Below are 21,426 nucleotides of genomic sequence, written 5' to 3' on the forward strand. Positions count from 1 at the left end.
TTTCCTTAAAGATTATGACTCCGATGCTATGAGCAGCTCTTACGAATCTTATGATGAAGAGGAGGAGGATGGAAAAGGGAAAAAAATGAGACATCAATGGCCTTCTGAGGAGGCTTCTATGGACCTAGTAAAGGATGCCAAAATCTGTGCCTTCCTTTTGAGAAAGAAGCGATTTGGACAGTGGACCAAACTACTTTGTGTTATCAAAGAAAACAAACTACTGGTAATTATTATTTTCTTTCATTTGGCTAGATTTTGTTTGTAATTTAAACATGTGATTATTTTTAAAGGAAAATTGCTTACGGTAAACATATTGTAAACGGAGATCATGTTTTGTACTGGTGTCAGAGAGCCTAGTCATGAACAAGAATCTGACATTAGGGGCCTCTTATCAATCGATTGATTGCTTTTTCTAAAGCCACTTAGAACATGGAACCTGTCACAGTGAAACCTACACCCTGCCCTAGAAAATTCTCTGATGCAGAGAACATAGCCTGAAGCCTATTTCTGTCTAATATATTTCGTCCCTGAAACCTTGTAAACCCAGCCCTTATGGAGGCAAAAATCCCAATGGATTCTGAGAGATTTCCCTATATAAGAGTTGTTGGATCAGACCCTTAGAGAAACAAGCCCCTTGGTAGATTGAGCAATCACTTGGCAGCATATGTTATCGTAATGTATATACTTAAAACTAAACCTTCACCATCTGTTCTGCTGTAATTACAGATGCCACATTCACATAATTCACAGCTGTATCATAGAGAGGAAAGATGGAAGTGATTTAAATATCTTTCTGTGTTTTGTTCTTTAGAACTCCGTTATGTTTCTTTCATAGAGTGATCACCAGTTATAGGTCCATGATTTAGTAAACTCCTTTCTTCAAGACTTGTTTCTGTTCAGTGAAAAAAACAGTGATCTTATGAAAGAGTTTCATTTTTATATTAGAAAGCCATACTGCGTGTTTCAAAATACTTCCTAAATCACTTGGGCACTTTTTACCCTCCCCACTGTGTGGTGCCAGCAAAGTGGTAATAGCAGATAAGCTTATGATGGCTGCATCTCAACTTTAAAAAACTTGGTAGCAGCTGGAAGGGGATGGTCTATAAAAGGGGGAGGAGATCCTCAATTTAAAACTCATTTTCTCTCTTAGGTTCTTCATAGCCCACATTTGACCATGTTCTGAGTATGCTGCCAAGTTCATCTTCTATTTTGGTTGATGGGGAAATAGATTGATTTTGAGACATAGGTGGTCAGATAAGAGATTGCTGTAAATATGGTGGGAAGTTGATATTAAACGGGCAGTTCAATTTATGTTTAAAGGTTATTATTTGTGCATTGTATATATGTTAAGTGTCAAACAGAAATTTGACTCTGATTTGGTTCACTTATATTGGTGGCAATCCATTGGTTTCTGTGGTGTTAGTCAGATTTATGCCAACACATGCAAATTCAGAATCAGACTTTCATAATAAGACTGACCATACTGGGTCAGAGCAAAGGTCCATCTAGCCCAGTATCTCGTCTTCTGATAGTGGCTAATGCCATGTGCTCTGGAGGGAATGAATAGAACAGATAATCATCCAGTGATCTCTCCCTTGTCACCCATTCCCAGCCTCTGACAGAGGCTAGAGACACCATTCCTATGAGTGAAGGATAGAAGCTTAAAATCAAAATAGAGAGTGAAAGAGAAATTAAAAAGGCACCTTATATTTCTTCTAGAATGAAGTTTATTTATTTTAAACTGTAGTGGTACTGTTTTTCCTTTAACCACATGCTCTTTTAACTACTTGTGTGGTCTAAGAAATTATTTTTTTCCCTCTGGCTTTTTTTCCCTCAGTAACACTATAATGGGGATTAAGAAAATAAAAATCATAACAGGATTTGAATGAACAGTTTAAAAAGATTAGTTTAGTATTGGAAGAAAAACCTACAATACTTAATTTCTGAGTTATGCAGGAAGTAATACAAACATATATGTGCTTAGGGATTAGTAATTCCCTATATTATAAATGCAATATTTAAATGAGACCAAAATGTGATATTTTAGATCAGTACCACATATTCAGTATATATATTTGGGCTAATAATTACTTTCTGTACAGACTCATCTGGCACGGTTTGCTATGCAAATGTGTATTTTTAGTAAACTTTATATATGTACTCTGAAAAATAAAATCTAGAAATATATATAAAGATATGCACCATAAATGCTGCTTAAACTTCTAAAAGATAGTAGTGGCTTTTCTTGCTCATATAACTTAAGCATATATATATATATTTTTACAAACCAAATTTCTTCAGAGAAATTATTTGCCTCTGAGCTGAGACCAGGCCAGATAAATTTTAGCCTGAAAGGGAAACAATTAGAAAATTGTGGGGAGTTACAAAGATTGGCTTGGAAAAAAAAAGTTACTTTCTTAACCTTGGTTGTAATGTTTGTAATATCCTGTTAACAATTACTACATATTCCTGAATCTTAGCACAAGAAATGGATAAGGCAAGATTTTAAATTAAGGGGTGAGACCCATGTGTAAAATGCATGTCTGCATGTATGTTGGGGTACTCCTGTGGTGTAGTGTGACCAGGGAGGGTGCTTGTCCTGCTTTGCCCTGCCTGGTGCTTATGGGGGACCAGGGTTGGGATGCTCCATGATAAAGGGCATGGCCAGGGCACAGGTGCTTGTCCTGCTCTGGACCGCTAGTTGCTCCTAATGGGGAATGGGATGAGCACCAGTGCCCCAGCCATGCTACTTGCCAGGAGAACCTCAACTCCTGTCCCCAGGCAGCGCCCACCATGCCTCAGGCAGGGGGCTTCTCTAGCCAGGTGGGTGCCTGTTAACTGCTTACCCTGGTAAGCATGCTAGTAAAGTTAACCAGCAAACCTTCACATCCTAGTTCAGCACTGAGGCTTATTGGTGGGTAAACAAAGCCTGCAGTGGACTTTTCCATGCTGTACTGTTCTATGATTGAATAGCCTTTGATAATATCAATCTGGCATCATTTCACTTTAAAAAAGAGCAAGATTGAGAAAGCTGTGAAGTTAGCATTGATTAACTTTTGTATGTGGTAAGGGGATGAGTAAGAAAAAAGCAAAAATAGCACAGTTGAGTGCTTTTCCAAAAAGTGCAGCAAATTTAACGTAACATTCTTCCATTTTTACTTAGTGTTATAAAAGTTCCAAGGACCAGCAACCTCAGATGGAACTTCTTTTGAATGACTGCAGTATCACATACATTCCCAAAGACAGTAAAAAGAAGAAGCATGAGCTGAAAATCACTCATCAAGGAACAGATGCCCTGGTTCTAGCAGTACAGAGCAAAGAACAGGCGGAGCAGTGGTTGAAGGTATTGGATGGTTTCCTACCAGTTGCATGGCAATAAAACATCGTGTTTATTATTCAGTATAAATTGATAATAAAAGGTGAGATATGAAAATGTGCCTGATTTTCAAAGTTAGATAGCTGTGGAGTTTTTTGTTATTCAGAAGAATGGCCACGTATATCCAGGCTTTGCGCTTTCACCTCCCACGAACAAAATCCTTTCACGTTTTTGCCTCGTACAATGACACTTCTTCTGTAATAAACTTGCTGTGTTTACTGAATTCTGCTGCTCACGTGAAATACCATGCAGCTCTTTCCAAGTATACAATTTTATGAGAAACTGGAATTCTAAATTTTGATATTTGACTCTTCTCTTCCCAACAAAAAACTAACAAATCTGTAACGAAAATTTTTGTTTCTCTTCAAATCTAGAATTTCTCCCCAAAATGATGAGTAATATTTATCCCTGAAACAGCAGCAGCAGTGCTATCAGTGCGATGAGTCAAAGCCAAAAATGATTGTTTTATGCTAACTGAAAGCCAAATTTTTTCATCTTTCAAATAGATACTATGCTTTGTATAATTTTTGCTCCCTCTTTAAGTCTGTGAAGTAGGAACTCTTGTTTTAAACACAGATGGATTCACAGGGCCTAGCATTACTGTTGGTGCTTCAAAAATAATACATTGTAACCAAGGCAGAAAGAGAGGAAAACAATATCAGTAAAGTGGGTTTTAATTTTCTAGAACACTTATGCAAATGGGAGGAGTGGTTTCTGTAATTGTTGTCTAATGCAAAATAGATGATGATGTAGATTGGTTAAAGGTTTTATTGGTATCCCTTTGGCATGATAAGAATTAATGGTTTTGCTATTCACGAGTGAAGGAGCCATTCTGAATTCATACCAGTAAATGTTTGTCCACCCATATTTACATTTTTGGGCCCTTGATCCTCTGACAATTTATGTGCCTGAGTAGCTATGTGTGAGAGTAGTTGCACTGAGTTCATACGTGCATAAATGTATGCAGAATCACGGGTGGCATGTATGTTGTGTATGAGAATTGCAGAGATTAGTACACATTGTTCACTTATCTTCTTAACATCCTGGCTTATGGAAGAAATTCTCTGGGAACATAGATGAAAATGTTTTCTATCAAACATAGTACAAGGCTTGACAAATTCCTCTTAACTGGGGCAAGTCAAAACTTGGAGTAAGCAGAGGGGGCTGTTGAGCAAAAAGACCCAGGCACTGCTTGCTTGTTTCTGACATAGCAAGACAATAAGCGTAGCCCAGAACCACTACACCTTTAACAGAAGGGGAAGGGAGAAGTAATGGAGCAGCATTGGAGGGGAGAGGGACTCATGGGGACTCATGGGAATCTGAGTAGCAGGTGTGGTTGTGGGTGTAAATGAATGGGCTGATGTAGATGAGCTGATGTGACGGGTATGAAGATGCATAGCTGCTATGCTTTGCACTGCTCCATGTGCTGTTTTTGCTATTGTAAACATGTTTCCCCTAAACAGCAGTAGGCTCAGAAGTTGCCCAGAATCTTGACAGTGCTGAGTGTGGGGGGCAGGAGAGGAATGCGGAAAGCTGGTGGCTATTTTAAATGCAGCTGAGTGGATGGCAGGTGATCTCCCTCGCCACTTTCCCCTTCTGAGTGGAGCCAAGTACATCCCCACTAGCAGCACTCACCTGTGGGCTTCATCCCTTCTGCTCCTATTAGACAGGAATCGCAGCCAGTAAGAGTGGCAGGGGGCTGTGCCTGTAGTTGTAGGGCTGCACGGAGCCACCTGTTCCCCCCAGGATCTGTGCCAGGTAAGTGCCAAATCTAATAGCTGCAAGCCCCCAGAAGAGTTAATCCAGCCCTGAGTACAGTACACAGTAAACAGAAGCACATTTGTAGTAGTAGTGTCAGTTTCAGGGAGCGGGTGTTTTATACATGCAGAAGTGCAGCTGTGTTTCACTCTGTCTAGTAGACTTAGTCCAGTTTTCAAGCTTTGTTGTAGCAGCATGTCATGTGTTGCAGTTTGTCTTGCGATTGCAGACTTCTGAGAAACAAAATGTTGCCATTTTTTACTCTGTTCTGTTCAGTGTCTAGAAATGTGGAAATTCCCAATGCAAGTAACTTGAGTTTCAGATCCTAACCAGATTACTAGTTTTTATGTTGCACTTGGCTATTCTCAGAAGCGAAGGTCAGTGAAGTACTGTGGGAAACTATCACTTAGGCTTCAGTGACTTATTTAAAAACCTTTTCATCCAGCCTTTTAAGTACATCTACAATTCTGAATACACACAAATCCATCCAGCGTTCTCTGTGCATTGCTCGGACATAACCATATATGGTACTTATTTTCTTACAATAAATTGTATGTTCTAAACACAGTTGAGTTAGACACAAGAATTTCCTGATGGTGTGTGGGCTTCCTATAAAAAAAGAAGCGAAGAGCAGTTTCAGAGGCATGACTGCACAGTGACTTGCTGAATTGAAAATTAATTATTAGTATACCACCAGATTAGCCTTTGTTTTGTGTGTTTGTCTCAATCTAAGGCAAAATTTCACTGTGTCACATCTCTCCTATTTGCTTAGAAATTTATGACAGGGACCCACCTTCCAGAATGAGGGAACTGCTCCCATCTTCCAACCACAAGCATTCCTTAGGCAACTGCTAACTTCACCTGTGTCTAGAGTGCCTCTGAAATTTGTTTTTTTGTAGGAAGTAACTGCAGCAACGAACACTGACAGGCTATTTCATAATCTCCATACCTAATTATTACTTAAAAACAGCACTGTACAAGTGTCCTGTTAATTAATTTTACATTTCATGAACACTGATTGGAATCTGTCTTGCATGTGCACATGGCAACTGATTGGAATGAGATGGCATTGGTCTGTGGCAATCTTTTCCAAAGGAATTTCATTGTAATTAGATCATACTAAATGCTCCGATATTTCCGGTGCTGTTCTAAACTTGGATTCTGCAGTGCTGAATGTATTTGGGCTTATCAGGCTTTCTTTCGCAGACCATGTTTAATGTATTTATGTATACACAAAACAGTCTTCACAGACCTAGGCAGAGAAAGTTATTTCCACATACAAGGCACATTCCTGCTACTTAAAACAAGAAGTTTGCAAAATTTCCTCTTAGCAAACTTGTATCTCTGCAGAGAGTGAAAGACTGGGCAATCTGCAGAACTTTTGGAGACAGACTGACAGTAGTTTATTTTGTTCTATTACACTACAGAGCTTTCCATTAATAAAGCTATTTCAAGTACATAGGAAAGCTACTGTCCTCCCAATGTCTGAGTTTACAGCTTGCTATAACATATTACATACTGTACTGCACAAATCACAGACTCCGTAACAGTCCTAAAGCAGTTTATCCTGTGCTCACAACAGCTCAATATTAGTCATTTAGAAATATTAATTGTCAATGGAATACAATGATTTCAAATGGCACTATTTTACAGCTAATTCTCTTTTTACTGCTTACCCCCATACCTCTGTGAACCCCTGCAGTATGTGAGGATGTGTGTAGGAAAGAACAGTACTGGGAATGAGATCACTGTGTTGTGTTGGGAAGGAGAGATTTTGCAGGTGTCCTCCTCCTACCAATAGATTGGAAAGTATTTTTAGTGCTGAAAAGCCACTCTTGATTCTTCCTGGCTGTTAAGTCTGGGCATTCTTGACCAAACACAGCTCTTTACAGACTGTGCCAGATTCTTTTTGCAATGAAATAGAAAAGAGGCAGATGGTTGGGCCCTTAATTTCCCTGCCTTCCAGTCAGCTTGGAGGCACTCCTGCCTGTGATCTGTCCCCAGCATGTCATTTCTAGCTTTGATAGACTGGGCAGAGTCATAAACTCTACCACTGGGGAGATGCACCTGTATTCTCCCTTTGTGGTCCCTTAAGGGCACTAACCTAAAGTTTCAAGCACCCAGCCATCGCCTCTCTTGGGCTGACACAGGCATTCCTCTCCCTCTTGACCTGGGGTTTTAAAACTGCACAGTCTCTTACCATACACCATGACATCTCCAGCAAGTTAGTCTTTCTAATGTCCAGCACTTGTGCACTGCTTACTTTCCAAGGGCTAAGACCCGTGTATTGCCAGCAATTATAGGTGATCATATGGCTCTCTCAGCAGAGTACATTATTTTAAGGATAAAACATTACAGAGAGGACCTATACAAACAACAAAAGTTTCCTTGTGACTAATGTTAAACATACCAGAAAGGACACATCACTTCTCTGGACACAAATAGGTCCAGCCCTTCAGCAAGTCAGGGACCTCTTGTTAGACAGAATATCCTGTCAATTTGCCCAGTTCAAATGAGGGCCTCCCGTTAGGGTTGATAATTTTCTAATGGTAGAAAACTGAACATCCTTGCTCCAGCCCTTCCCCAAGACCCTGCCCCTTCTCTGGGATCCTGTCTGAAGTGTCCAGCTTGTCCGGCCCCTAGGCAAAGGGGTCAGGGTACTCTGTATGCTGCCGACCCCCGCAGCTCCCAGTTGTTGCAGTTCCATGCCAGTGGGAATTGCAAGACCCATCATTGGGGGTGAGGACAGTGTTTGGAGCTTCCTTGATTTCCCCCTTTTCCCTAGAAGCCACTGGGACATGCCAGCCACTTCCAGGAGCTGCACAGAGCCAGGAAAGGCAGTGAGCCTGCCTTAGCCCTGCTGTGCCATTGGTCGGACTCATAATGGCTGCCACCAAGATCCCTTTTTGACTGGGTGTTCCAGTCAAAAATCAGATGCATGGCGATCCTAATGTTAGTGCTGTGGGATTCTGAGGTTGGTATTGTTTAATTAACGGAGCAGAGTGGAGGTTCTGCAAATGGGCCAGATATAAGTTCTGTTACCTCATGGAGAAATAGTTCACCTACCTTGGAAATACAGCCTGGGCTATATCCAGCACACTTAGTTCCCCAACCTCCTAAGACAATTGTACTGTTTTGAACAACAGAACTGATTGGATCTTTATTTTCCTCCTATCACTTCCATCTCCACCTGTCAAACAGGGATACCACCTTCTTCAAAAATATGCATCTGTGAGCCCTGTTGGGAAGCCAAGCTTAGGTTGTTCTCAGATTTAAGTATCAAGCTAGTACTTTTTCCTTTAGCTTATAAAGGCCAAGATTAGTACTGTATCTGTGAAAATAAGGATTGGGCAAGTGACTTTCCTTTGTAGGCTGAAGCAATTGACATCTCTTTTTTAAGATGTAATTTTGAAAATATAGGTTACTTTATTTAAGCAGCTAATTTAAAAATGTCAGTTCAAGTATGCTTAATTGAATAAATAGTACATTCTTAGGAATTCTATAGAGATGACACCAGAAAACAGCTGAGAAATCTGGGGTAAAATGAAGTCTAGACAGCAAACCACATAAGCAGTTTCAGGCTGACCAGCTAAAGAGTGCTTGGTTGAAAGAATAGCTGATGTCACCACTTTGTCAGAATTTCAGAGCACCAAGTGTAACCAGTACAGATTTCAGGCTGCTATAGAGATTGCATCAGTAACACTGAATTGCGCCTATAAAATTGCACATTAGCCTTTGTGGCTGAGAAATGAGGTTTTTCAATGGATGTTTGAGAATGTGCATGAATTTCTGCAGCTACAGACCTATGCTCTGAATATTCGTTCCTATATATCCAATTGGCTGCAAGAAATTGCACTTGTTGATCATGCCGCAAAGAGGTAGTAGACAAAGAAACAAAAATGCTACTAACGTGGTATTACAGCAATATACTACCGTTAATGACTTCATTCATACAGTCAAATAGGTTCTGTGTTGTAACCAGTGTTCCCTCTAATCTTTCCCATATATGGGTGGATTTTTTCCAACCATGTGCGGAATAAATTTTATGAACACTGAGGCATGAGACTGTGCACACAGAGTAGAAACAATTTAGATGTAGGGTGCTCTGCGAATGAGCTGGGCAGCACTGGAGTCTCTCCTGAGCAGCCCCACAAGTGCCTACCTTACTGGTTGTAACCCCTTCAAATTAAGCTATCTGAAATTTGGTCTTTAAACCAAAAAGAAAAAAAAATAGTATTAGTGTGCTTTCTAATGCTTGGTCATCAAGTATCATGTGCAAGAGAATCTAAAAAAAAATCCATGTTATTAAAATATATTTTTTTTTATAGTTTTATGCATTATTTGGGCCAAGCCCATCCTTAGAGCAAGATGAGCAAGGTACTGTAGTTCCCTTGGGCCCTGCACCTTCAGGGCCCCACGCTGCCTGGCGCCTGCCCACCCAGCCACTCACTTGCTGCCCTAGCTCGGAGCCACCCGGCCATGTGGTGCAGCCAACCACAGAGACAAACTTTGCCAGCCCCCACTCACCCTCCCACAGGTACCGGAGGGAGGCGCTGGGGTCCTGCCCCTGTAAAGAGGAGGAGACAGAGATAGCCACCCACCCATTCTGCAACTGCTCACAGCAGTCCCCTGCCCACAACTTAGAGTTTGCCCCTACAAGGGGATACCCTGACCAAACAGAAGAGATTCCCACCCTGGGATCAGGCCTACCTAGGGGGATGCCCTGGTCAGAGTGAGGGAAAGAGAAATCCTGCTCCATTGAGAGAATTTTCCCTCTCCTCCCCATAGCCTGTAACATGATTGCGGGGGGGGGGGGGGGGGGGGGGGTAAACTTATACCAGCATACTGAAACACAGAGATGACTCAGTCATCTTTAACCATATTGAAAATGATCTCAAATTACAGAAAATCATACAATAACCTCCAAAACAAAAGCACTTACCTTCATTATGAGTCTTTTACTCTGTTATGCCAGGAGTACTGACCAGATATTTTAATAGATACCGTATCTGTCAAATAAACGCTGGGTCTCTAATACAAGCCAGAGGTCTTGGATAGTTTGTACTAACAGATGCTGAGGGCTTTTATTGGAAGTTTTACGGTAGTGAATAATGATGTCACAGTGATCAGTAAAAGCAAGGCAGATGAGATTGAAATAGAGTCCAAGTTGAAATTTTTCTTAACTTGAGGTGTAGAGGAATGTATCCAGTGAGCAACTTGTGCTGCCCCAGCTGGACTCTGTAACCCCTTAACTGGGTTTGACTTAAACTAGAGCATCCACCAACCAGGCCCCACTGTCACCATGTTGCTTTGGGTCCTGCCAACTCTTTGGCCAGGCCTGATTTGTATAAAGTTTCTTTAGTTTAATGCTTAAATCTATGCCACATTTTGCTGTGATCCCATTGGCTTTCATAAACGAAGCAGAGTGGAGCTGGATCACTAATTGAATGGAAAATGATTATGGCATACCTAGGTGGAAGTAGAGTTTTGGTGATTCAGTAGGTGACCCTGTGCCTTCTGAGTCAGCACTAAATCTGTCCATCGACACTGGAGTAGAGGGCACGATGAAGTTTTTTTCCTGATATTGAAGACTGTGTGTCCATATGTGGTCGTTTAAAGATGTTACAGTCCTTTTTATAAGGCTGTTAAAACAAGCACCCTTGACATTTTCCGTCTCTGGTAATTGTCTGTTTCCATTTTTAAGCTGGCTCCCTGCATGTACTGGCTCCCATGGAGCTGTCTCTTCCACTCCCCAGTCTTCCCCACCCCCGCAACCTCCTGGTACTGCAGCAGTACAGGGGCAGGGCAGGTGACTGCTACCTAAAAGCTGCTTAAAAGCCAGCTCCTGGTGCATACCAGCTCCTGTCTGTCCCTCCTCTCTTCCCCCTCCGTCCCATGTAGCTGCCTTTGTATCAGAGGCAGCAGCGCAGGGGGGCAGTGCTTGCAGGGAGCCTGCTTAAAACCTGGCATCCCACCTGCGCCCTCCTCCCCCCCGTGATGCTGCCTCTTACATCATGTCATCAGCATATCTGCTGTATATATCAGGCACCATGCTCCCCTATGCCCTCTGAATTCCTTTTTACCACCCTTGGTGGTTATTCAGAGTGCCTCTTTCCCTTGATTTGCAAGTTGTTAGAGGTGGTTCTCTCCTTGTTGAGAGCTCCTTAATCTTAGAGCCCATTAAAGAACTTGAATTTTTTTCTAATTAGATAGCTGTAGTTAATTTGCCCCTGGCAGGGCACGCTCCAGGCCCCTGGATTCAAACCTTGCATATGCCTGCCAATGATCCCCCCGTGATTGGGTGGCTTGCACATCAAGGAGAAGTGTCTTATTGCTATGAACTTTCAGCCCCAAACTCAGAAAGAGCGGGATATTAGAGTATGATCCCCTCTCATGAAGTCAGCCTCTTGCCTGGCCTCCAAACCCTCTCTCCAGGAATCCGTGAGTCCCTTGGCACCAGTGCGTAGTGTCCTCCAGCCCCAATGGCACCTGTCACCAGTTTCCCCAGTGCCTAAGAAGGCCTGGATCACCACCAGGCCAAAAAGCCCAAGGGCTTTGGGCAGGGGACCTGGTTTGATCCACCTGGCCACCCCAGAGCCGTGAGTGCACTCCTCTCCAGCTGAAGCTGTGAGCCCCTTAACAATTTGTCACTGGCTTATGGGAACAGTTTGGAGGCCCAAGCCCCCATCAGTACTGGCCTCTCTAGCACAAAGAAAGCAAATGCCTCCGCCAGCACCATTGACACAGCAGGAGGGCAAGCCATTGGCCACAGCCTCTGGGGGAGGGGTAGTGTAGCACTGCCGATCCTCTGAGACAAAACAGTGCTCCTTACCCCAGCCTTGCAAATCCCCCAGGGCTACACCCCAGATCCTCCAGTGCACACCCCCAGTTGCCAGCATTGTGGTCATCACTGCCCAGGCAAGGTTTGCCTAGAGATCAATATCAGTCTCCATATTACCAGCTTCACTCACCTTCCAACCCATCTACATCATATTGCCATTCCTTATCGCAGGCCATGGGAACAACCCCCATCCAGGCTCTGGTCTCCTAGATATTGCTACAGTTGCCCAGTACCATCACCGGTCATCTCGCTCTGGTCACCAGTCTCCAGAGTCCACTCTCAGGCATCCGTGCTCCTTTGTGGTCACCTGAAGGAGATTTCTCTAACATGGAGACCCTGTTTAATCCCTTGCCCAGATTCCTTCAGGCCCTGACAATGCATTGGTTGTATCTTCGCAGCAATGGCACCCAGGGCAGTGGCCAGCCCAGTGGCGACCACCTCCAAGCAACAGCAGATGTCACCAGTGGCCCATGTCACACTGGCTGTGCCATCATCATCGCTGATACCAATGGGACTGGAAGCAGTGCATGCCACTTGCTCAGAGGCTGTGGTACCCACCCCTAAGCTTCTTTGCCCTTGTAGGGGGAAGAAGTCACAGGTTCTCTTCCAGTAACCCAATTATCCTTATCGTCCCTAGATGAGGTTCTGGCAGGCTCTTCGAGAGCTAGCCCACCCAATTACTTCAGGGAACATCCGGATCTGTTCTGATGATTGGCAGACAATCTGGGTCATGGTGGAGTACATGGCTGAGCATCTCACTGTTCAGTGTCCTCTCCACTTCCATCCCGGCCCATGTCACATCACTAATCCATGGGGCCCAAATGCATGCATTTTGAGACTGCACCCGGGAGTGATATCCCAGTCAGTTCCCCAGATTCTTTCTGCTCCTTCCTCCATTTTCTTTGATCTTTCTGCTTGGCCTGGTCAAGGATATTGGTCCTGGATATTATATCCCAGGGCTTTACACTTCAATTCACAGCTCCCCCTCTCCTCCCACAATCTCTCGTCAGGGACCTCCCCCGCCCACAAGCAACTTCTCATTCAGGAGGCCGACAGGCTCCTGTGCTTGGGGGTGGTGGAGGAGGTTGCTTGGGTCATGCATAAAGAGGGGTCTACTCCCATTATTTCCTAGTTCCAAAGGCCAAATGGGGCCTAAAATCCATCTTGGGCCTGCATCACCTCAACAAGGCTCTTAAGAAGTTGAGGTTCTTCATGGTTCCCCTAGCCTCCGTTAGTCCTTCTCTGGATCTGGGAGACTGGTACGCTGCTCTCAAAAGATGCTTAATTCATGTTTCCATATTCATGAGATACAGACATTTCATCTCCATATTATAGTAGCAGGATGCCATTTCCAGTTCACGGCGCTCTCTTTTGGCCTATCATCAGCTACAAGAGTGTTGGCCAAATGCATGACACCAGTAGTGGTTTGCCTCAAGTGGCATGGAACCCTTCTTTTCCCATATTGCAATATCTGGCTCACCAGGTCTGTGGAGCAGGTGCAAAGAAGCCTTGATCTAGTTCACTCCACCTGTCTCAGCCTGGGCCTGTTGATAAACATAGAAAAGTCCATGTTAATGCTAGTAAAATGTGCAGCTTATCAGGGCAGTTCTTGACTCCATGTGGACAGGTGCTTTCCTGCCACGGATTCAGATCACGGGTGAACTTAATATCTTGCATAAAGGCCCACCCGCTCATCACAGCCCATATGTGCCTGTTGAACCACATGTACGTATGTGGTCAGCCAGGCCTGGCTTCATATGAGGCCCCTGTAAACGTGGCTGGTCTCAGTTTACATGTTCCCAACAGACAACCCTGGACTGAGCGGTCATGGTACTTAGCCATGTCCTACTGTCCTTGGACTGGTGACAGGTCCCCAAGTCAGTGCTGCAAAGTTTCCTTTGTGACCCCATCTCCTTCACTCACTCTGGTCTCGGAAATATCAGACTTTGGATTGGGGCAGGGAACCCTGGGTGAGCTCAGCACTCAAGGACATTGGATGCAGCATGACCTAGCCATACACATCAGTGTCAAGCAACTCATGGTTTGCCTGGCTTGCCAAGCTTTCTTACCCCACCTGAAGGGCAAGGAAGTGCAGGTTCTACAGACAATGTAGCCATGATGTATTACATCAATAGGCAGGGCAGTGCCAGGGATTTGTCAGGAAGCACTCCACCTCTGAGACTTCTGTGTACAACACGACATCTACCTGGTAGCACCCCATCTACTCGGAACCAAGAGCATTCTGGAAGATCGCCTGAGCAGGTCCTTCTCGTCTCGCCATGAATGGTCACTCCGTCTGGAGTGGCCAGCCTAATCTGTGGGGTCTCCACAGGTGCAGGTCTCAGCAGAGCAGGAAGTGCCACGTGTTCTGCTCTCTGCAGGGGAGGGACCAGGATTCCTTGTCAGATGCTTTCCTGTTTCTGTAGTTGGGAGTGTTGTGGCATAATGGAAACTCTTCACATGCTGGGCCTCAGATCAGCTCATTTGTGCAGAAGAGGTCTTGCTGGAGGGCATTCTCCACTACCTGCTTCACCACAAGCTCCAGGCTTGTTGCTGTCTTCCGGTCAGTGTTTGCCTATCCCATGATGGTGCAATTCCTGAAAGGTGTGGTGTGCCTTTACCCACATGTCAGGGTACGTCTAAACTACATGCCTCCGTCGACGGAGGCATGTAGATTAGCCAGATAAGCAGAGGGAAATGAAGCCGCGATTAAAATAATCGCGGCTTCATTTAAATTTAAATGGCTGCCCCGCTCTGCCGATCAGCTGTTTGTCGGCAGATCAGGGCAATCTGGACGCGACGCGCCGACAAAGAAGCCTTTCTTGATCGGTACAGGTATGCCTCGTGAAACCAGGTTTACCTGTACCGATCAAGAAAGGCTTCTTTGTCGGCGCGTCGCGTCCAGATTGCCCTGATCTGCCGACAAACAGCTGATCGGCAGAGCGGGGCAGCCATTTAAATTTAAATGAAGCCGCGATTATTTTAATCGCGGCTTCATTTCCCTCTGCTTATCTGGCTAATCTACATGCCTCCGTCGACGGAGGCATGTAGTTTAGACGTACCCTCAGAGACCCAGTCCTCCCTTGGGACCCAAATCTTATGCTGTCCAGGCTCATGGGTCCTTTCCTTTGAGCCCTTGATGCTTTGCTCCCTTCTGTTTCTCCCCGGGAAGGTCGCTTTCTTGGTTACTATAACTTCGGGCCATTGGGTATCTGAGATCAGGGCACTCACATTGGAGCTGCCTTATTCTATAAGAATAAGGTCCAATTGCATCTGCACTGGGCCTTTCTGATCAAGGCCCATTCCCAGTTCCATATTAGCTAAGTTATTTACATATCAGTCTTATTCCAAAACCTCATGTGATGGTTGAGGAGCACAGAACACATACCCTGGACGTTGGACAGGCACGGCTTTAGTAGACAAAGCCGTTCCGTTAATCAGTGCAGTTATTTGCGGCAGTTACTGACAGGATGAAAGGTTGTGTTGTATTAGCCCAGAGACTCTCATCCTAGATTATAGCCTGCATCCACTATTGCTGCAAGCTAGCAGAGATGCCCCTACCAGAAATTGTGATAGCTTACTCAACTAGGGCACAGGGTCCTTTAGCAACCTATCTTAGGTACCAGTTCAAGAAATTTGTTGGGTCGCTTGTTTGCTTCATACTATCTGTTGACCCAGCAAGTTCAAGATGATGCTGGCTTCAGCCAAGTAGCTCTCCATTCTGCAAAGCTGTGAACGCTAAGCTCATCTCTGAGGACTCTGCTTGTGAGTCATCTACAATGGAATCAACATGAGCAAGCACTCAAGAAAAAAACAGTTGTTCTTCAAGATGTCAATTCCATTACCAGCCCCTCCTTCCTCTCTGTCATAGTAGTTGGCAAGAAGTAACTGAGAGGTCGTAGTGATGGTGGCACTTGATACACAGTGCCACGAGTACAACATTTTGGGGGTGGCACTGCTGTTCCTACAGAGTCTGGTAAAGCAAAAATATCTGACTGTAGTACATGTAGGTGCACACACACCTACCTACAATGGAATGGACTTGAGAAGCAACAGTTACAAAGGGTAGGTATCAAGGTTTTTATTTTCTTGTTTATTCATATGACTTTAGGAAATTGTTTGTGAAACACAATAATGTTACTCCTAGAAATTGATGAATAAGTCTTCACCAGTTGAAGATGTATCCCTTTTACCAAAAACGTTCAGATGCTGATATTTTGAATATTCATTTGCTTTAGAATTTTTAATGAGCTTTCTGTGTTAGTGCATCATTTTTATTCAGAATTTAATTAAAACCCAATTAAGCGCTTTGGGAAAGTGTTCCTTCCCTTAAGTGTGTGAGGTATTTTGAGAACAGCATTTATTCAACTCCGTGACTTGCACATACTATTCTGTCATTGCTGCCAAATCATTTCCCTCTGTTCTGTCTGTAACTTCCATTACTATCTGCCTTTGCCAAAATTAACTAACTGTGTGGTGTGACCAGATGCTGAAAACATGAGCCGTTGCATCAAGGTCATGCAGGAGACAGAAATGAAAGTTCCCAGAAACTGAATGGTCAAGTTTCTTTACAAATAAAACCCTAAGATATTTCCATTAAACTGAAGCACAGGAATTAAATCTAACCATAAGTTGCGTCTATATCTGGTCTTGATGCTAAAGTTGTTGTTCAGTGGTATTCTTACCCTGCTACTGACAAGAGTGTGTGAATGCTGAGGGAGACCTCAAGATACAGAATTGCATGAGTTCTGTGGACCCCAAAAGAGTGTGGGTGTGTTTGGGATGCAGGCAAGATGGGACTAGAGTAGTAGCAGACCACAGAGGAGGGATGGTCCAGTGTTTTGGATGCTAGCATGGGAAGTGAGAGACCTGAGTTCAATTCCTTGCTTTGCTAACAACTTTGGGCAAGGCAGTTCAGTTCCCCATATGCTCAGATACCACAATGATGGGGACCCTAAAGTACCTTAGATAGACATTTGATTTGCTTAGCATACCCTTAAGTGAGGTTTAGCTCTACTAGCTAGAAAAGGATGTTATTTGATGCCATCTTTGATTATGTCTTAATGGTTTCCATATCACATTTGCTCCATTTACAAGTAAAAAGGGATTTTTATTTCAGCCATGTATCAGAGGGGTAGCCGTGTTAGTCTGAATCTGCAAAAGCAATGAGGAGTCCTGTGGCACCTTATAGACTAACTGAAGTGTAGGAGCATAAGCTTTCGTGGGCAAAGACCCACTGACGAAGTGAGTCTTTGCCCACGAAAGCTTATGCTCCTATACTTCAGTTAGTCTATAAGGTGCCACAGGACTCCTCGTCGCTATTTCAGCCATGCGAACAGCCTGGGATATGAAATTGAAGTTTCTATTCTGGCTTGCATAACATCACTGGGGCTACGTCTACACTGGCATGATTTTCCGAAAATGCTTTTAACGGAAAAGTTTTCCGTTAAAAGCATTTTTGGAAAAGCACGTCTAGATTGGCAGGATGCTTTTCCGCAAAAGCACTTTTTGCGGAAAAGCGTCCGTAGCCAATCTAGACGCGGTTTTCCGCAAAAAAGCCCCGATCGCCATTTTCGCGATTGGGGCTTTTTTGCAGAAAACACTACTGGGCTGTTTACACTGGCCCTTTTGCGCAAAAGTCTTTCAGAAAAAGACTTTTGCCCAAACGGGAGCAGCATAGTATTTCCAGAAAAGCACTGACGATCTTACATGAGATCGTCAGTGCTTTTCCAGAAATTCAAGCGCCCAGTGTAGACAGCTGGCAAGTTTTTCCGCAAAATCATCTGATTTTTGCGGAGAAACTTGCCAGTCTAGACACAGCCTGGGAGCAAGGGTTCTGTGGGCCAGTTTCTCTTCTTAGATAAATTATGTGATGTTACCAGTATAAATGTTGGCAGAATTCACATTTCTGTTAATGTCTCAGCCACAGTAAAATGCATCTCTCTCTTAGCTGGATGAACTCTGCTGTGTTAACAGGGGCAAAGAGCAGTAAAACCATATGTATATCATTTAGGTACTACTCTGTCTACACCCAGGGAAAAGATCTGCTAATTAAGGTCCCACTTTTACATAGTCACTTTTCTGACCATATCTGCAGTCTAAGGCAGCGATGGGCAACCTGCGGCCTGTGGGCTGCATGTGGCCCATCAGAGTTGTGTGTGTGTCTTCCCCATCCCCCTCCTCCCATGCCTCTCCTGAACTGGGGACCCTGCACTTATATTCCTTCCCCTGCCTCCCAGCACTTCCAAAGTGCTGTGAATCAGCTGCTTTGCACACTGGCCCTGCTCCTGCTCCTCCCCCTCTCCTGCCTTTCCAGAACTCAAACACCAAAAATCAGCTGACTTGCAGAATTCCAGCTCTGGGAGAAAGGAAATGGTGTCAGGATGGGGTGCAAATCAGACGATTCCTGGCACTCCAGAAATGCTGTGAGGGTGGGGGAAGAGAAGGGATGGGGCACATTCCAGGGCTGGGAGTCAAGGAAGGGGCCCTGTGGGGATTTGAGGGAAGGGAGTGGAGCATGGGTGTGGCCTGCAGTGATGGAGGAGAGTTGAGCAGATCCTGGCAAAATGAGAAGTGACGCAAATTTAAAGCAAGGGCATGTGTGAGGTGCATGCTAATTGCACACAATGTTGTGAGAGACCTGTGCTCCCTCAGCTTTTGTTACTTTTGCCAGCAATTTAATTTGCCCCAATAATGGATCATGTTGTATTGAAAAAGGCATGAAAAAGAAGGAGAATCAAGTGAAATGTATTTAATCTTATTCTTGGGGATCATAGTACACATGCCTCATTTCAATCTTGTGGCCCATTCGCTAGCCTTGGTTGCCCATCGCTGTGCAAAGATCAGCCCTACATTTACAATCAAGAACTCTAGCATTCCCCTTAGCACCAGGTGCTCCAATATGAAGATGATAGGTGGCATACCCTTCTTAGAATCAAAACCACACTGTGTGCACAGAGAAAACAGGGAAAACAAAAGCTGTCTTTATATTTTTTTCGGGCCTTATTTTACAGATGCAATTTTTGAGCTCCCAAAAATCCATCTCCTGTGATTTTATTTTTTTTTTACTTTCTTTGCAAGGGTGGGGCACATAAAATAACTCGCATTTCCTGAGATATAGTTGCAATTAGTATGATCTATGTATCAGTGTCAATGTTACTGTGACCACTGAGCATCATATAATGAATATGAAAAATTCATGTAAACCGCACACTCAAGAGTATCTGATACAGATCTGCAATTTGGTCAGCACATCATTATTTCTTCATTAGAAAAAAGAGCAGCTGGGTAGCATACTAGGCAGCAGTGTTGTCCTCTGGCTTGCAGGACCTTGGCTCTAATCCTATTTTTTAGTCATAATGAAATGAATTTGGTGGTGTCAGCAGAGTTCATGTTGCAAAACTACTGCATGTGCTGGCAGTTTCTTTACTCAGGAGAGGCTTGGAGATTAGGGAGTCTAGAAACTGAAACCTTTCACCTCTAGACATTATGGCTCCTCCAGGTCATTCATGAAGCAGCTTAGTGAGGCAATGTGGAGAAGCTCAAAGCAGTGGCAGCCTGCCTAACATATTGCCTATGAATAAAGAGAATCATTTCCATGCTGCTGTTTTAACCTTCAGAATCGCAAATATTCTTTAGTGCTTTTTCTCAAATAAAGTACTCTACTCAGCAAATTTTGCTAGGTTTTGACTTGTGTATCAATGAAACAATTTTTCATTTTTTTTAAGGTGGTAAAAGATGTTTGCAGCAACTGCACTGGAACTATAGATTCAGATGGACTATCATCTAGTCCGATACACAAGACGGAACTGGAAAAGGTAAAGTTAAAGAATGAGCAATGCAAAAATAGATGATGATGATGATGTATTACAGAAGATGTCAATAGCAAATCTAAAGTTCAGGTTGCATTTATCCTTAAAGCGGGTCTCTAATTAATGACTTAATTCATTCTCTTCATTTGGCACAGTGTGTAATTTTTTTCAGTAAAATACTTGTTAACTTTTGCGGAGGAAATATTTTAAGATGCTTTTTTTCCCCTGTTTATTTTATTTTTTTTTTTTTTAATTTCCCCCCTCTTCCTCTAATATCTGTGTGTTCCTCTAGAAATAAATTACACCGTTCCCAAAGACTCCAAATTTCTCTCACATTCTGATAGCATCTCTGGCAGAGGCCATTTAGAAAATGAAATACACAAACAATTATTCCTCCGATTCAGGTAGGCCTGAATCTGTTTAGCCTAAATCAGCCAACTTCAGCAACTCGTATCCATCAGCAGTTTTTGTTTTAGATGCTTCCAAGTGAGCATGCAGGTGACACCGCGGGTGAGCTGTGGGGTAGAGATGGGCCTAGAAATGAAGGGGCAGGAGGCAGAGGGAAACAAGGACAGAGATGGGTGCTGGGGATATGATGGGCTGGACTGGGATTTGGGGGGCTGGCAGAGAAAGTCAATTTTATATTGAGGCTTGAGCACCCTTGGCATTCCAAAATAACAGTATTTAGAGCCTGTCAGGTACTCAGAGATACTTGGCTCCCTGGCACACTAAGGATGTGTCTACGCTGCGCTTAGACCCCTGTGGCTGGCCCATGCCAGCTGACTCAGGCTTGCGGGACTGTTTAATTGTGATAAACTTAAAAAACAAAAAATAGTCTGGTAGCACTTCAAAGACTAACGAAACATGTAGATGGTATCATGAGCTTTCATGGGCACAGCCCACTTCTTCAGAGACATTGAGGCTCAGGCTACAGCATGAACTCTGGGACCTCTCCCACCTCCTAAGGTTCTAGAATCTGGGCTCTTGCCCAAGTCTGAACATCTGTAGAGTAGAGGAACAGCCCCTTAGCCCAAGTCCCGCAAAGCCAAGTCAGCTGGTGCAGGGATTTTAATTGTGTTGTTGACATATCCTGAGGCAGCAGACTGACAATGAACAGGATGGCTCTGAAGTGAGGCATCAATGTACCCAATGCTCACCGTAGGAATGCTGCTTTAGACCCCTAACCTGCTGGACTTCTGCACAGTCTGACCCCATTGTGAGATGGCAGTCCTGTTTGTTAAATGCCAATTCCTGGTCCCATTAAAATTTAATTTTTAAAAGTCCCATTGACTGAGATTTGATCTCAAGATTCCAGAAGTCAAAGTCCATAGTTAGGTAGCCTAGATTCATATTATTGTAATGCCATTGGTATCAGTGGAATAGTTCTGGGCTCGTCAATTAACTTTCATGGTTACATGCAGGCTCCACTGCCCACGCTGCTGCCTCTGCATCAGAGACAGCAGTGCCGAGGGGGGGCAGGTGACTTCATGGTAGCCGGAACGTGTGGGGAGCCAGCTTATAAGCGGGCTTCCTGTGCGCACCAGCCCCCCATGGAACTGCCTCCCCTTGTGTAAATGTGTAACCGCTGAAAAATATACATTTACCAAAATAAACACATTTTAATTTCCCTAATGGTAATA

General features: G+C 43.9%; 1 protein-coding gene across 5 annotated transcripts in view; it reads left to right on the top strand.

Moving 5' to 3' along the window:
- The window catches only part of AFAP1 (actin filament associated protein 1), a 174,912-nt gene that overhangs the window by 117,878 nt on the left and 35,608 nt on the right, over nt 1-21,426 (top strand). For all 5 annotated transcript variants that reach the window (XM_006128231.5, XM_006128235.5, XM_089777792.1 and 2 more), the window contains 3 exons: nt 12-223; nt 3,164-3,343; nt 19,703-19,792. In XM_006128231.5, coding sequence (XP_006128293.3) covers nt 12-223; nt 3,164-3,343; nt 19,703-19,792 — 482 coding nt within the window. The remainder of the gene's footprint in view (nt 1-11; nt 224-3,163; nt 3,344-19,702; nt 19,793-21,426) is intronic.

This window comes from Pelodiscus sinensis, chromosome 4 (assembly GCF_052426305.1).
Source record: "Pelodiscus sinensis isolate ZL-2025 chromosome 4, ASM5242630v1, whole genome shotgun sequence".
Lineage (NCBI taxonomy): Eukaryota > Metazoa > Chordata > Testudines > Trionychidae > Pelodiscus > Pelodiscus sinensis.